At 33.9% G+C, this 15,931-nt stretch overlaps 1 protein-coding gene across 1 annotated transcript in view; it reads right to left on the reverse strand.

Moving 5' to 3' along the window:
• Window positions 1–14,114, reverse strand: part of LOC143078538 (nephrin-like) — a 52,798-nt gene extending 38,684 nt beyond the window's left edge. The window contains exons 1-2 of the mRNA XM_076253400.1: window positions 14,108–14,114; window positions 13,178–13,498 (exon numbers count right to left, since the gene is read on the reverse strand). Coding sequence (XP_076109515.1) covers window positions 13,178–13,498; window positions 14,108–14,114 — 328 coding nt within the window. The remainder of the gene's footprint in view (window positions 1–13,177; window positions 13,499–14,107) is intronic.
• Window positions 14,115–15,931: the final 1,817 nt, after the last annotated feature.

Below are 15,931 nucleotides of genomic sequence, written 5' to 3' on the forward strand. Positions count from 1 at the left end.
CATAAACAATGATGCATGATCAGCCTGAATCAACGAGGTTTAACTGTAAGATCACACAAACTTATCAGATGGGGTTAACATGGTTAACGAATCAAGAAAATAACTATTTGCGCAAAAGGGAAGACTAATTGAGGGTATTCCCTCATGTAAAATGTGCAATATATTAAGGCAGGTGAGTAGGGGACGAGTTTGGAATTGGCTCTTTTGCTACCCAGTTCAGGCGCTAATGGATGGCGAAGGGACAAAGAGAATTCTTTTAAATAACTCTTTCTAAGGCCTCATCATTGTGTCAAAAACTTATACATTGTGGATATACTTGGGAATGCGGTTCAATGCCAAAAAAATGCTACATCCTAAGCATCAGAAACAAAAGCCATAAAATCTACAGTTTAAATGAACACATACTACAACAAGTCAAACATAACCCGTACCTAGGCCTACATATTTCGGAAGACCTCAAATGGACCACCCACATATCAAACCTTGCAAAGAAAGCAAATTCAACACTTGGCTTTCAAAGAAGAAACCTGAAATACTGCCCACAAGATTGCAAAAAAACAGCTTTCATCTCGCTCGTCAGATCAACAATGGAACTTGGAGCCATAGTATGAGACCACTACACGGTGACAAACATAAATAAGCTAGAAAGGATACCACGTCAAGTGGCAAGATTTATCACCATAGATTACAAGTCAAGACAGATCCGGTGTGTCTCCAATATGCTTGTTCAGCTGGAATTACAAGACCTCCTGACAATTGCAAGACGAACAAGCTAGAAAAAAGAGGGACGTGAGATACCAGAGGGACAGTCAAACTCATAAATCGAAAATTAACTGACAACGCCATGGCTAAAAATGAAAAGGACAAACAGACAAACAATAGTACACTTGACACAACATAGAAAACTAAAGAATAAACAAAACGAACCCCACCAAAAACTAGGGGTGATCTCAGGTGCTCCGGAAGGGTAAGCAGTTCCTGCTCCACATGTAGCACCCGTCGTGTTGCTAATGAGCTAACAAATCCGGTAAATAGTCTTATTCGGTAGGTCACATTTATGAAAGGGAATCGGCGTAAGGAACTTATCCGATATCATTTGTGAATTGGTTTTTCCATTACAGTCAACCAACTCGTGATGGCGTCCGTAAAATGTACAAAGATATGATTTCAACCCCACCATTTGGAACTCTTGTTATAGTAGCTTCTTTGTGAACAACAACCCTATATCAAGAAAATCATGATAGGAAATACAACCACGGGGATATCGTATCAATTGGGAGATATGTACACCGTATGAAGGTGCTGCTGGAATGTTGCTACTTAGAAATGGAAAGTTCACAATTGGAAAGCTGAAATCATCTCTTTTGTCGTAAAGTTTTGTTTTCAATCGACCCTCATTGTCAATTTCTAGATGGAAGTCAAGATATGAGGCCGACTTAACTGTATTTGTTGTATCCCTTATCTCTAGTACAATTGGAAAGATGCGTTCGACATAGTCACCAAATTTTGAATTATTACGTGGAAGAACATCATCTACATGTATATAGCGGAAAGAAAAGTTAAAGGATCTTGGCAACTTCTTATCTTTCTTCCGAAGAAGTTCTTGTATGAAGTCAGCCTCATAATAATGAAGAAACAAGTCGGCAAGAAGAGAGGCACAATTCGTTCCCATTGGAATGCCGATAGTCTGTTGAAAAGACAGATATTTATGTACAAAGTGGTTTAGGGGCTAATTCTCGCTATTGAACTAGACGAATTTCTAAAAAAAAAGCACGTTCTAAGAGAAACATAACTGCCAGGAAGTTCGAAGAATACCAGGCAACAAATATTGTAGAAAAGCAAGTAAAGAATCACTCTAAGTGTTTTGACATTCCACTAAGCAAAACACCACAATACTCAAGCTCATTCTTTGTAAAGACAGTGATCGCGTCGAATCAGCTAGACGACACTGTAGTGCGCGCATCAAGCGTAGGGAGCGTCAAATCTACTCTAACGCCTCGTCAATAAATCGGCGGCGCCCTCTCAAACCGTTATATTAAAGCCAGAATTGGTATCGACAACGTATTCATACAGATACAGATACAGATACATAGAATGTCGCGGTCGTTGGTAATGTGGAAAATCAGGTCTCCTGTGCACTGCTTTGTTTGCATGTGGTGGTGACTGTGAATAAACATGTATTTTTAGCCAAATAGTAGTAATTTGAAAAATGTTTCAGTACTTTAGTAATTTTATTTTGTTTTAATCAATCTATCTAAAACTCTACATCAAAGATATGGATTGAGGACTCATTTTTGAAATTTATGCCATATTGTTTTTTTACCGGAAGTGTTATTTAAAAATTTACAACAGAATAAAATTAGTGGTTTAGAGGACAACTAGAAACCAAGAAATTAATGACGAGCAAAAAAAAAACATTTTCTTTACATATAGAAAAAAGTTGAATATTAAAATAGGAAATTGATATTTCTTTGTCCGCCATTTTGGATATTACCGGAAGTAAGGTTTTTAAAGAGATATGTCTTATACATTATATCCATGAGACGCACAAAAGAAAGGTTCCTTAACAACGCAATGATAGTAGCAATACAATAAAACACATTTCAAATACCCTCCATAGAAATAAGCGTGTTTTATGTCCGCCATGTTGGATTTTACCGGAAGTAGGGGTTTTAAAGACATTTTATCTATATCATGTATCCAAAAGTAGTATATAACAAAGGTTTGTATCAAATATTATGTTAGTAGCATGAATATAACACCTTTTCGTTTGATGTGTTTGAACTTTTGATTTTGCCATTTGATTTGGGACTTTCCTTTTTGAATTTTCCTCGGAGTTCAGTATTTTTGAGTTTTCTTTTTTTTCACATACAAGTCTTCGATATAGGGCTGATTTAAGTATGATGTCCGTCATTTTGGATTTTACCGGAAGTGAGACATTTTTTTCAAATGCCTCCCTATCTGAAATAAAAAGTAATAGCTGAGGAAGGTATATGCAAAATTTCATGCTTGTAGCAGGATGTGCACAATTCGTCTGAAATATGCTTGTAGCCGCCGCACTATAACTTCATATATCAGTTGAGAACAAATTATTGACTAATACACAAAATGTGATGGAAGGGAAGTGATTTAGTTCCGTGTTAAATTTTAAGTTGTTTACTCTATTCTGTTTCCATTGATTTCTTGAGGCTTTTTGCATATCTAGGTTACGAAATTTTTATCAGTAACTAGTTTATGAAATACTATATGCTTAAAATATTATGGGATAATTTTTATTACTACTATGACGAAGAAACTAAAGTTTGTGTCTGAATTTGCAATTTAAATTACCTCATTTTTAAACAGCCAAAACTAAGCAAATTTTATAGAGTAGAAGAAAACAAAATACTGAATATAATATTTTGACATATGAAAATAGCTTCAGAAAAACACATTTCAATTAAATGTAAGCAAACATACACAAATTTTCATTTTGAAAAAGGGGGGTTGAAACTGTCCAATATACTACTAGTCATTAAAACGGCTTTTTAGAAAAATGTGACCATATGAAATTCTGACGACAGGGCAAAAAATAAAGAAGATATATTTGTCTTTAAGTTAAGATCAGTTTTAGCCGTGTGTTATTTGGGGAGATTTAACTCGCAATCTAGACGACTTGTTACACTTCTTTTACCGCACTGTTGTTTGCTATTCTATAATACTAAAATAACGAGGTCCAATTTGTCATCAGTCATGGGGTAAAAACGACAAATCAAAGAGTTCAACTTTATATATGTATAAAGCTTATATAGGACAATGGTGTTGATTAAAAATTACACCACTCCAGACCCATTTGTTTTCCACATAATTAATATTGCCAATAAAAAACAAGTTCCGGGTCGAATCAGATACCGATACCAATAGTATATTCACCTGCAGGTCCCAGACCACAATTGTCGTCCCTGGATTTTCGTTGTCCACGAATATATAGTCCCTAGTGTCGACAGTGGGTTACTTGGCAACTTTTGTTATACCCCTTCCAAATTTATTACTCCATGTTTAATGCCTCAAATGGGAAGAAAGGGGGTGAAATTACACTGTAAAAAATTGTGTCCAGAATTTTAAAGGAAAGTAGTGATTTGGTCCAGCTGAAAAAGGTTTAAAATTAGCACTTCTGAAGCTGTCAAAAGCTTTTAAGACGCCCTAAAAATAAAATTGTCTATATTTTGAGTTAGAGCCGATGAAGTTTTCTATAATTTTGATATAATTTGTCCCAAAAGTAGTACAACCCACTGTAAAAATTTCATTGAGAAAGCGCATGTGGGATTTTTTTACTTTTCATTTATGTTCTAAAAGAAATGCACTACGAAATAATTGTGGTCTCGGACCTGCATGTTACCTATTAACTTTTCTGTACGTTCCGCATCTGAATGACGCACCTTCAAGCGGTATATTTAAGATTTTGCTATATATTAGTACACGGGTCATTATCACAGGGTTGACACTACTAAATTCAATCATTGTCACATTGTTCCCTATTGCAATATTTTAATCAGTATGACTTTCTAAGATGACAATACGAATACTAAAAATCTGGACATCAAATAAGGCATATAGGTACAGTTTTTAATTTGTTAGCCGACATGACGTAAAACAGCGAATCAAAGAATTCAACTTTATTTATAACTAATATAGGACAATGCTGTTGATTAAAAAATACTCTATTCCAGTCCCTTTTGTTTTATAAATAATCAATATTACCAATAATTGATAACTTCCAGTGGTTGAGTTCCAGGTGCATCTTATAATAGGCATGACTATAGGGAAAACGATACTATTTATTCTGCCATAGGCGACAATACTAACAATTTCTAAATTTACCACTTTTTAAAATAAAAACGTTGATAAAACAGTTATGTGTGGTGTTAGTAAGTTATAACTCTATTTTATAAATTGAAGCAAAATAGTATCATGACCAATTTCCAATGGAGCTTGTTTATGTTATCCATGCCCGCCGTCATTTTACACTAAATATATAAATTTTGGAAGCCTTTTCGAATAATTCTCTAGAAAATATTTCAATAGGTTTTAAAAATTATATTGTAAATATAAACACTGCAGTTATTCATAGATAAATAAAAAATATATTGTACCCTAAGTCTTACATCCAATCACAGCGCTCCGAAATTGATTTCCTTTACCTGTCTTGGATTCACAAAAGGCCAACCTAATGCTGGGAAAATGTAATAATACCGTTTTCCCTATACTTTGACATAAAGCTATAAAGAATTCTTATGACACTATTAATGCAATACTAAGTTATTATGAAATCCTTGGCTATTATAAACACTTGTATTTCCCCATTATTTAAAGAAACACGGATCATTTTATATCCCCACCCCTACATGCTGGTTTACCTCTTTCTCTACTTCTTTCAGATGAGGCTTACTAAACAACCTGTATCCAGTCATATTTTATCTTATTAAAAAAGAATAATTAACAGATCTATTAAAACAGATGAAAATGACATTTCCATTCAATTTGTATTCATTTTATCCAAAATTTACAACAAAAGCACAAATTCAAGATTTTCCATACTAATCTTCATTCCATGCTTTAGTATATGCCATTTTGTGGTGCAAAATTACAGAGGTTGTTATAAAATCCATTATTCTGTCTTGAGATGATGAAAACAAAGATATCAGACACTTAAAACATTTAATATGCAAAATATAAAGATATGAATTTGACTTGATGACCTGTATTAATCTATGAAAAAGCTGAATTATGTTCCTTGTGAGTATTAATTTCCAACATAAGTTCCTTCAAAAGTAGAAAATGAAAAATTGTATATGCCTGATATAACAAAAGATAGAAACTACAAAAAATTGCACTATTGAAATATTTGCTCCATGAATAGCCAATAATATGAACAATTCTATAGACAGGAGTGTATAAATTCTATCTAAATGTAGCCTCAAGTGGGCCTATTTTTTCTTAAATAGGCAATTTTAACACTAAAAATGCTTCTAGTATGACCAAATATTCCCTTACTCCATATACAGTACAAACTTAACCAGACAATTTCCTATTTTAAAAGATTATGATTAGAGATATATCCAAGTGAAACATTAAGGGATTTACACAGCAAGAAAGGCAAATATACAAAATGATATATGGTTGAAAATATTTGTCGCGACTTGAACTCTGGGTTTTCCAATCGAATTAATCATTGTGAAAGGTGAAAACAAAATACAAAAGAACAATAGTTTGGTGCAGTTTATACAATATAGTTAATATTAAAATCCTAGAATAAAGTTTTACATCAGTACCCAGCAATTTGACATATTATGATGACTTAGCACTTTTCTCTACACAGTACTGTTCTCAGTTTTAAATTTCTATTCTTTGTGATAAAAATCAAATGTACTTATCAAATAATTTAAAATAGTATAATATGACTTAAATCTGCTTGATTTTGATTTCCCTTGCTGTCTTGAGTATACTGTGACATAGAGCTATAACGAATTCTTATGACATTATTAATGCAATACTTGGTTATTGAAAAACCTTGGCTATAATAAATACTTGTATGTCCCCATTACTTACAGAAACATGGATCATTTTATGTCCCCACCCCTACATGCTGGTTTACCTCTTTCTCTACTTCTTTCAGATAAGGTTTACTAAACAACCTGTATCCAGTCATATCTTACCTTATTTAAAAGTTCTATTAAAACAGATGAAAATGACAATTCCATTCAATTTGTATTTCCAAAATTTACAAAGCACAAATTCAAGATTTTCCATACTAATCTACATTCCATGCTTTAGTATATGCCATTTTATGGTGCAAAATTACAGTGGTTGTTATAAAATCCATTATTCTGTCTTGAGATGATGAAAACAAAAATATCAGACACTTAAAACATTTAATATGCAAAATATAACGCACCTATTTTTTCAAAACAGATTTTTTTTATTTTTTTTATATTCCCGCTTCCCGCATCCGGAAATAGAATCATGTCCATTTCCAGCACCGTTTTTTTTTGTAAATATTATAAAAAGATCTCAACATTTGTTTTTAAAATCACATTCTAACCTTTATATAACGATTTTAAACCTATAAAGCACCCCACCAAACTGTGCAAATATCTGTCAGAATATGTGTTTCAGCATGAGTGTTCCGATATAAATATATAACAGCGGAAATACCTGTACAGAACAAAACATTTCTTTCCCCCTGACTTATATTTTCTATCAAAAATGTTCGTTGTTAAAATAAAGTACAAGGAACTTCTGAAGGATTTGCCTTCAACTGCAATTATATTGTATGCTGACGGCCATACCCGCTGAAGGTTTGTGCACCTGTCCTGATTGATTCAGGGGCCTGTCGTTCAGCAGTTATCGTTTGTTGATGTGGTTCATTGGTATTTTCCCGTTTGGGAATACAAATTAGATCGTTGGTTTTCCGGTTCGAATTGTGTACACTAATAATTTTGGGGTCCCTTGTAGCTTGCTGTTTGGTATGGGTCAAAGCCCTGTGTAAAAGGCCGTACTTTGACCTGTGTTTGTTATCATCAGGTTGGGAACAACCCTCCCTCAGACCAGGGGTCATTTTACTGTTGTAGAAAAGAAAATAAAAATACTAAGGATTTATATAGTGCTACTATACAAAACCTTTGAAAACTTAGAATTTTTTACTCAAAATGAGGTAAAATACATTATATTTTAAACAACTTTTCTAAAAGAGGAGTCCACTTATTTTGAATAATATTAAACTGTTAAAGTAAATTGTGTTAATATGTTTAAAGTCCAGGAATATTACAAAATTCTTGGACATGTTTTGACCATTTAATACCATATACATGTAGATATTATAGTTCTTTGAGAAAATATGAGCCCTTTTGTACTAAAAAGTGTTTTACCAAAACAATATATTATAACTTATATTGACCCCTCATAAAAGGGATATTTATAACATTAAGGGGTTGTTCTGAACCTGATTATGACTTGGATGGATAATTATCTCATTGTCAGTCACACATACACAGACCAGATTAAATTATTCAATTATTTCTTGTTGAACAGGGAAAAAATACTTCATAAATTAAAGAAATGTCAAAGTACAAGTGATAAATCAAGTTTTAATATAGTCAAAACCTACTATTTTATGTTTACAAAAAAACAATTATAATCGCTCGCCTTTACTTTTTAAGCTTCGCCTCAAAAATTTGCAAATTAAATATTTTTTTATTAAAAATTTTCAAATCGCTCGCTCGCCCCAAGTTTTGGAGTCCAAAAATCCGTAGAACAATAAATTAAATTGGTTTGGCCTTATATAAGTTATGCCTCCAAGTAAAAATAGGAATGCGACGAAACGGAAATCCCGTTTCCAGCCATATAGTTCCGAAATTGTTGTTACAAAAACTAATTCTGAGAAAACAAAAACGGAAATGGTGGACGAACTGTCTAAAATTGGTTTCAAAGTGCCTACGATTCTAACTTTAACCGTGGTTAAATCTCTGTATACAGAAACATTGGTAACAAAAGTGATGATCGCGTAGAAACCATCGAAAATACTTTAAGTGCAACAGACAGTTTTTCATCTGATACTCAAACTGCTTCAACAGAGACTCAAAACCGTGGGAGCATTGACAATACTTCTTCTGCTAGTGAAAATGTTAACACTAATATATTGGTGGCTGCTGTTAACACTATGTCCCAATGTGTGAACGGCCTTCAGAAACCCGTCGATACCCTGATGACAGAGAAGTTGTATGATAATAGCAAACCATATAATCTACATCAATGGTACAATTCCAGCAATACGGCACCGTCGTTACAAAGCACTCCGGGTCCGTTACATCATGGATTAAATAAACAGGAGTTCGTTCTGATGATTTTCCCAATGTAGACAAAGTTTCTACAGGATTACAGAAACAAATTTTACAGTGTAAGGACATTAACTTAGCTTCTCTCCTTATTCCTAGTTTCGAGAGTACCCAGTCACACACCATTTTGGCAAACGGTATGGAAATTAAAATGGGGAATAAGCCAGACCCACGCTTAAATCGACAACTAACAATTTCAGGAATTCATAAAGGCTTTCGGAAAATTCAAGCGTGTAATGACATCTGCTTTTCAAGGTAGGAGATTTGAATTAGACGCATATGAGGAGGATATCATAGAGATCAGTAATTTTTACGGTAATAAGTTCTACGACTATCATATATTGTTTTCTGCTAAAGTCTCGACCCTTCTTCAAGAGAAACACATAAAGGTCATTTGGAGCAAAAGGGATCGCGACCTGATGATCTTAATTGGTGCGGGTGTGGAAATAATCATTTGCAAGCTTTGTCACATGGTTGACAATGACACAAAGTTCTGTCCTTTGCAATTATCAGAGAAAAGCGTATCTACCCCACATCTAACGAAAAATAGCGGAAATATTCGTGGTAAGAAGCTTTTTTTTATTACAACGGGAAAGAAATTTGCAATAATTTCAATAGCTTGTCTGGCTGTAATAAAGGCGGTCGATGCCTTTTCTTACACATGTGCTCCAATTGTCGTAACTATGATCAAAGCGTAACCGCCTGTCATCGTCAATCTAATCATAACGATAGCGAGAAAAATAGATAGAATCACGCTTTGAAAAATGCAGCTGCTAAGATTAGTACTCCTGCACCAAAGCCAAGCTTCGGTTCCGAAAAATGGCTGTCAAATATTAACTTCCCCCTACATGCTACTACTCCGATTAATATAGAAGTATTACAAAACGAACTTAGAAATCACAGTAACAAATCTTTTGTTTATTATTTATGCAATGGTTTAAAATATGGTTTTGTCACTAAAGTGTCTGTTACTAGTTTACCAACCCTTGAATGTCGAAACAATTTGCCTGCAAGATCGCAATCGAAAGTAGTAAATGAATTGTTAAGAAAGGAGTGTGAAAATGGTTTTACATACACTCCCATTTTCAAGTTACCGTGTCAGTCCGTTGGGAGTTGCGGAAGGAAAATATTCAAAGAAACTAGATGTGTCAAAGCGACACGAATGGTCCCGTCCAAAAAAGTTGCAAAATCTGCAATTTCAATATAAACACATGTGGACACAAACATGATGATTGTCTCACATACCTAAAATCAGCTCAAAATCTAGAGGGGAATAGAAAAAAAAATCCGTATAACTGTAATTTTCAATAATTTATCAAAGTCCAAAGCCCGTAATTTCAGCGAAAATAAGTGGAGCGGAACGAAACTTAAGCTTGACCTATAATTCATCATGGTTTACACACATACCAAAAATAAGCCCAATATCTGAAGGCGTTTAGAAAAAAAAACCGTATAACTGTGATTTTCAACAATTTCTCAAAGTCCAAAGCCCGTAATTTCGGCAAAAATTAGTGGAGCGGAACGAAACTTTAACTTGATCTGTAACTCATCATGGTTAACTCACATACCAAAAATCAGCCCAATATCTGAAGGCATTTAGAAAAAAACTGCGTATAATGGTTTGTTGCGGAATGACGGAATGACGGAATTTCCGAATGACGGACAAGGGAAAAATTATATGGCACCGATAACTTCGTTGCGGGGCCGCAAAAACGACTTTTATTGGATTTATCGGCACCTCATCAAAGTGATATTCATTTTAGCATCAATGAATTAGTAGACAAAGACACCTGCTCTATGTCGTACGTCAAGATCGACAACGCTATAGATATAATCCATACCCCTTGAGAAATGCTATTCAAGGAAACCTCATACTCCCTAAACCAAAAACAGAACTGTTCAAAAAATCTTTTATGTATTCTGGACCATTCTTGTGGAATAATTTGCCAATACCGTTAAGAAATATTACAAATGTTAATTCTTTCAAATACAAAATAACAGATCATTTATTGAAATCAACCTAGCTGTATCAATAATATTAAAAACTGATCATGTCATCATAATTATTTTTTTTCATCACATTTTATCAAGTTGTATTAAACATTATTATCATACTTGACTTTTTATACTAATGTATGCAATGTATATATTTGCATTTTGTTTGATTTCTCATGATGAGGGCCTCAGGGAAGATTAGTTATATAGCTAACTGTGTAACCCTCTTAAAATAAAGTATTGTTGTTGTTGTTGTTGTTGTTGTTGATGTTTAGAATATTGAGCTCTATCTAATTTCCATTCACGTCAAAACGGTGAAATGATTTCTTGTCTATAGGAGTTTTCGCCCTTACAAGTATATGACGAATTTTACCGCTTTCCAGGTTTGCCTATTATATTGAAATATATAATGAATCGATGGGAATTTTAATAGCAAAAACTACTAGAACAACAAGGTCAACATGTCCGGCTTAATCGATAGTCGACTCGTTAGTTTCGCTCTTAATGATTTTATCAATCCTTGCTGTTTTTGCAAATTATCTGGCAAACTATACGCGATAGATAGAAACTTTTTTAAAACATAAATGATCAGCAAGACATGATCTACAAACTAGTGAAATTTCTGTTATAGTAAGTTGACTTTTTAGAGTAACGATTACCCTTAAAGGGCAACTTTTTTTTATCCTCTCTTGTGTTTTGGGTAAAAACTAAAGAAGATCGATAAAAAAAATTCATGAACTATTCAGGTCTTAAATGTTGGAGAGTTCCAATTGTTTAAGATACTCATAGACCTATATTAATGGCACGTCTTCGTGCTTCTATAGCCCCTTGTTTTTTAAGCTGTTATGTATTTATAAAACTGAATACTGTTTTCTTTGATATCTAGTTACGTTCCTATCGTCAACATAATTGTAGTGTAATTTCGTTATTTCAGTCGTTATTGATTTTCGTAGTTCTTTCCACCCCAGCCCCCTTTAATTCCGTCCATATAAATTTTACTTTCCGTTTCCGTTTCGTTTTCCGTTTCCGCGGTGTAGCAACACCAAACATTAATATGTATGACACAAAACACACGTCGGTCAATTATTTTACATGTATTTTCACTAGTTGTATTTTGTCAGATCATCTCTTCAGAAGGAGTTAAAACGCATGTTGTTGCATTTTCGTAGTCGTATGTCATTTGTTAAGCCCTGGGTTGAGTTCAATATCGGAGCAGCTACGTAGCGGCTACGTAGCTGCTATTAATATCTATGTAGCAGCTAGTCTATAGCTACACGTTCAATAGTCAAAATCTACGTAGCACTACGTAGCAGCTTCGATATTGAACGCGGCCCTGGTCACAACGAACCCACGACACATCTATGCAGCGCCACGACATTAAATCTAGACAAATCACGGATCATCTGTGATCTTCGTACGACATTCACACGATACTTTGGGCATCGTGGCGCTGTCGTGTGTCGTGGGACGAAAAGAATAAAGAACACGAACCCAATTAAAAACTGGGGGTGATCTCAGGTGCTCCGGAAGGGTAAGCTGCTCCAAATGTGGCATCCGTCGTGTTGCTTATGAGATAACAAATCCGGTAAATAGTATAATTCGGTAGGTCACATTTATGAAAGGGAAGGTAAGTTCGTCGTGCAACATATTTTTGGTTTATTTAGAAGAATACAATTCGGCCGGAATGAATGTTTGGAAAAACATACCGTCTGCCGTTTAAAGAGGATGGCTATTCCAACAGAATGATTACGCTTGTACCGGCTAAATATGCGCCTGTTGGACTCCAACAAAAGCAAAATATGGTCCTACCATCTTTCGTTTGTTAATTTTTCTTTTGGGGGGAATCCTGGTTTAAATTTGCTAAACAATTATAATATAGCCGAATACGAAAAACGTCGTTTTCTTGGACCGAACTTATTATGGCACTGAATATTATTGAAAGCTAATTGCAAATGGCATGCAGCAAATCGGGCCTTCTTTATATACTATAACTATAGTAGTTCGGATTCGAATGCGCGAGTGACCAACAAATGTTGTGCGACGGTCGTACGACAGTGGCACGACAGTAACTCGCACATCCCATGAAATGAAAAGCTAAAAAATAGCCCCAAACAACTCACGATTGTCGTACGACTGTCGCACGACCGACTTGCGACAAACCCATGTCGTAGCTGAAGTGACCACTCGAAATATTTTTTTGATATTTTGCACGATAGTGCCACGACAAATATTTATTAGATCTTCCACGATAAAAAATCGTACGATCTGTTGTGACCGGGGCTTTAATATGAACGATAAAACATACTTACATTCAACATTAATTGTTATTTCCGTAGATTTGACTTTATCTCGTCCTTCAATATTAACAGCTTCACAATAGATGGTTTTGTTGTGATTGTCATCTTTCCCTGTATAAACCAGTCTACTAGACGATATAAACTTATCACCGTCTGGTTGTGGTGTCTGTGGTTCTGCCTGGTCGGTCATATTATATCCACCGATATACCATTGTATCCAGGCAGCTGGACGACTCAAACCTGTAGAACAGTTGAATGTTTGTGTGTCTCCAACTACAACATTTACTACATTATTGATTCCAGCTGGTGTGATTGTTACTGTTGTCACTGGTACTGTAAGATAAATACAATCAGAATGAGTTGATGAGAAAGGATCCCGTCGTTCAAAATAAAAGAATACATATGAAAAAAGATATACTAAAACCTATGTGTGCCAGTCGATTATAAACGGCGTTCTCTTGTTGTCGAGATTGTGTGCCCTGGAATCAAGTTTTGAACTGTGGATAGAAGGTCTATAATTCGCATACACATTTTGTGTGTTTTCCCGGAATAATTGAAATTAACTTGCTGACATAGATAACCTTTTATAATACCCTTATCAACTAGTTTGAGACTCGACGGATACGATTATGAAGTGTCATACAATGTTATATACCATACCAATCTGCACCGATTTTAATTATAGTAACTGTTTGTATACCTTCCTTTGTCTAAGATATATATATATATATATGCAATAATTTTTTTTGTAATTGAGGAGACTTTAATTTTTAACCCAAACATTGTAAAAAAAAAGGTGTTCCAAACAATTCATTATTAATTTATGGAATTTGTGTACATGCTTAGCTCAAAATCCATAAATCCGGCTGTTATTTTTATAACTTTAATAATATGTTTTTTTCAATAACACAATATAATATTGACGGGCTCCTACATTTGTACTGTCCATTCCGAATTTTGAACTGAATATCCGTTTTGTTTTTAAGTATGTGTCAATACAATTATAATTAAAAACCAATTGTTCGGAGAACATTTGGTGTTCTTTCTATCAGTTAACACCTTTTTTTTATATGAAAATATTAAAATTTTGTTTTAGATGTCAGTTTTAGCGTTAAATGACAGTTTATTGAACACTTATTCCCAAAAAAAATGGTTTCTATACAAAAAGATATAAATAAGGGAGATCATTTTTTAATTCCGGTTTAAAATATGTTACTTCCGGTAATTTTTTATTGTTTACTTGACACTGATTCCAAAAATATATGGTTCTATATACTTTTTCATTAATTAAGTACAAAATATAGCTACTTCCGGTTTACAAAAGATGTCACTTCCGGTTGTCTTTTTCTAGATCACATTGCTTGCAACCTAATTTAAAAAGTCCCATGTCTTGATCATGTATACATATGAGGTTAAAAGCAAAGGTCAAAATCTAGAACGTTACATTTACCTATGACCTTGAGCTCAATTTCGAGGTCATCAACCAAGGACCTCAGATCAAAAGACTCTAGGCCTCTACATTATATTGTTAATGAGTTGTATTACCTTACAACTAATATCAGATATTAAAGGGGGCAAAACTGGTATCAAATGTCTACGTACTCTTTCGACTAAAATTTACGTGTAACGACATGTTGCAACTAACAATTTAGTAAAAATAATTTGTCTATAAGTTATACGGCTTTTGAAAATAAGTGAAAATAAGCTAAAATCAAAATTTATAATATGACCTTGACCTTTGACCTTGACCTTTTTTTCATTTTTTTGGACCAAGAATCTCAAATCAAAAGACCCTAGGTCTGTATAACTTATGGGTTACCAGTTAGAAATGCATATTCTTATAAAAACATAAAAGGGGGGATAACTCTCATATGGAATCTATATACGGCTTCGATCAAAATAAAACGGAACATCCTGAGGATGTAACGAGCAATTTGGAAAAATAAATTTGTCGGTTTCTTTTACGGTTACGAAGCCTTAGAGATAACAAGTAAAACAGTGTTTGGGGAGATAACTCTTATTTTGGAAAGTATTCGGTTAAGCAGAGTTGGTTTCAAAAGTGTATAAACTGTTCGATATCATATTCCAAAAATCAAAGCGACATCTTGCGAAACAAAAAAACAGCGAAGGAAAAAAATAGGCGGAAGAAAAAAAAAATAATTAAAAACCAATTGTTCAGAGAACCATTGATGGTCTTTCCACCAGTTATAACCTTTTTTTTATGTGAAAATATTAAAATTTGGTTTTAAATGTCAATTTTAGCGTCAAATGACAGCTTATTGAACACTTATTCCAAAAATATATGGTTTCTATACAAAAAGATATAAATAACGGAGATCATTGTTTACTTCCGGTTTAAAATATGTTACTTCCGGTAATTTTTCATTGTTTACTTGACACTGATTCCAAAAATATATGGTTCTATATACTTTTTCATTAATTAAGTACAAAATATAACTACTTCCGGTTGTCTTTTTCTAGATCACATTGCTTGCAATCTTATTTAAAAAGTCCCATGTCTTGATCATGTATACATATGAGGTAAAAGCAAAGGTCAAAATCTAGAACGTTACATTTACCTATGACCTTGAGCTCAATTTCGAGGTCATCAACCAAGGACCTCAAATCAAAAGACTCTAGGCCTCTACTATATATTGTTAATGAGTTGTATTACAACTAATATTAGATATAAAAGGGGGCAAAACTGGCATCAAATGTCTACGTACTCTTTCGACTAAAATTTACATGTTACGACATGTCGCAACT

This window comes from Mytilus galloprovincialis, chromosome 6 (assembly GCF_965363235.1).
Source record: "Mytilus galloprovincialis chromosome 6, xbMytGall1.hap1.1, whole genome shotgun sequence".
Taxonomy (NCBI): Eukaryota; Metazoa; Mollusca; class Bivalvia; order Mytilida; family Mytilidae; genus Mytilus; species Mytilus galloprovincialis.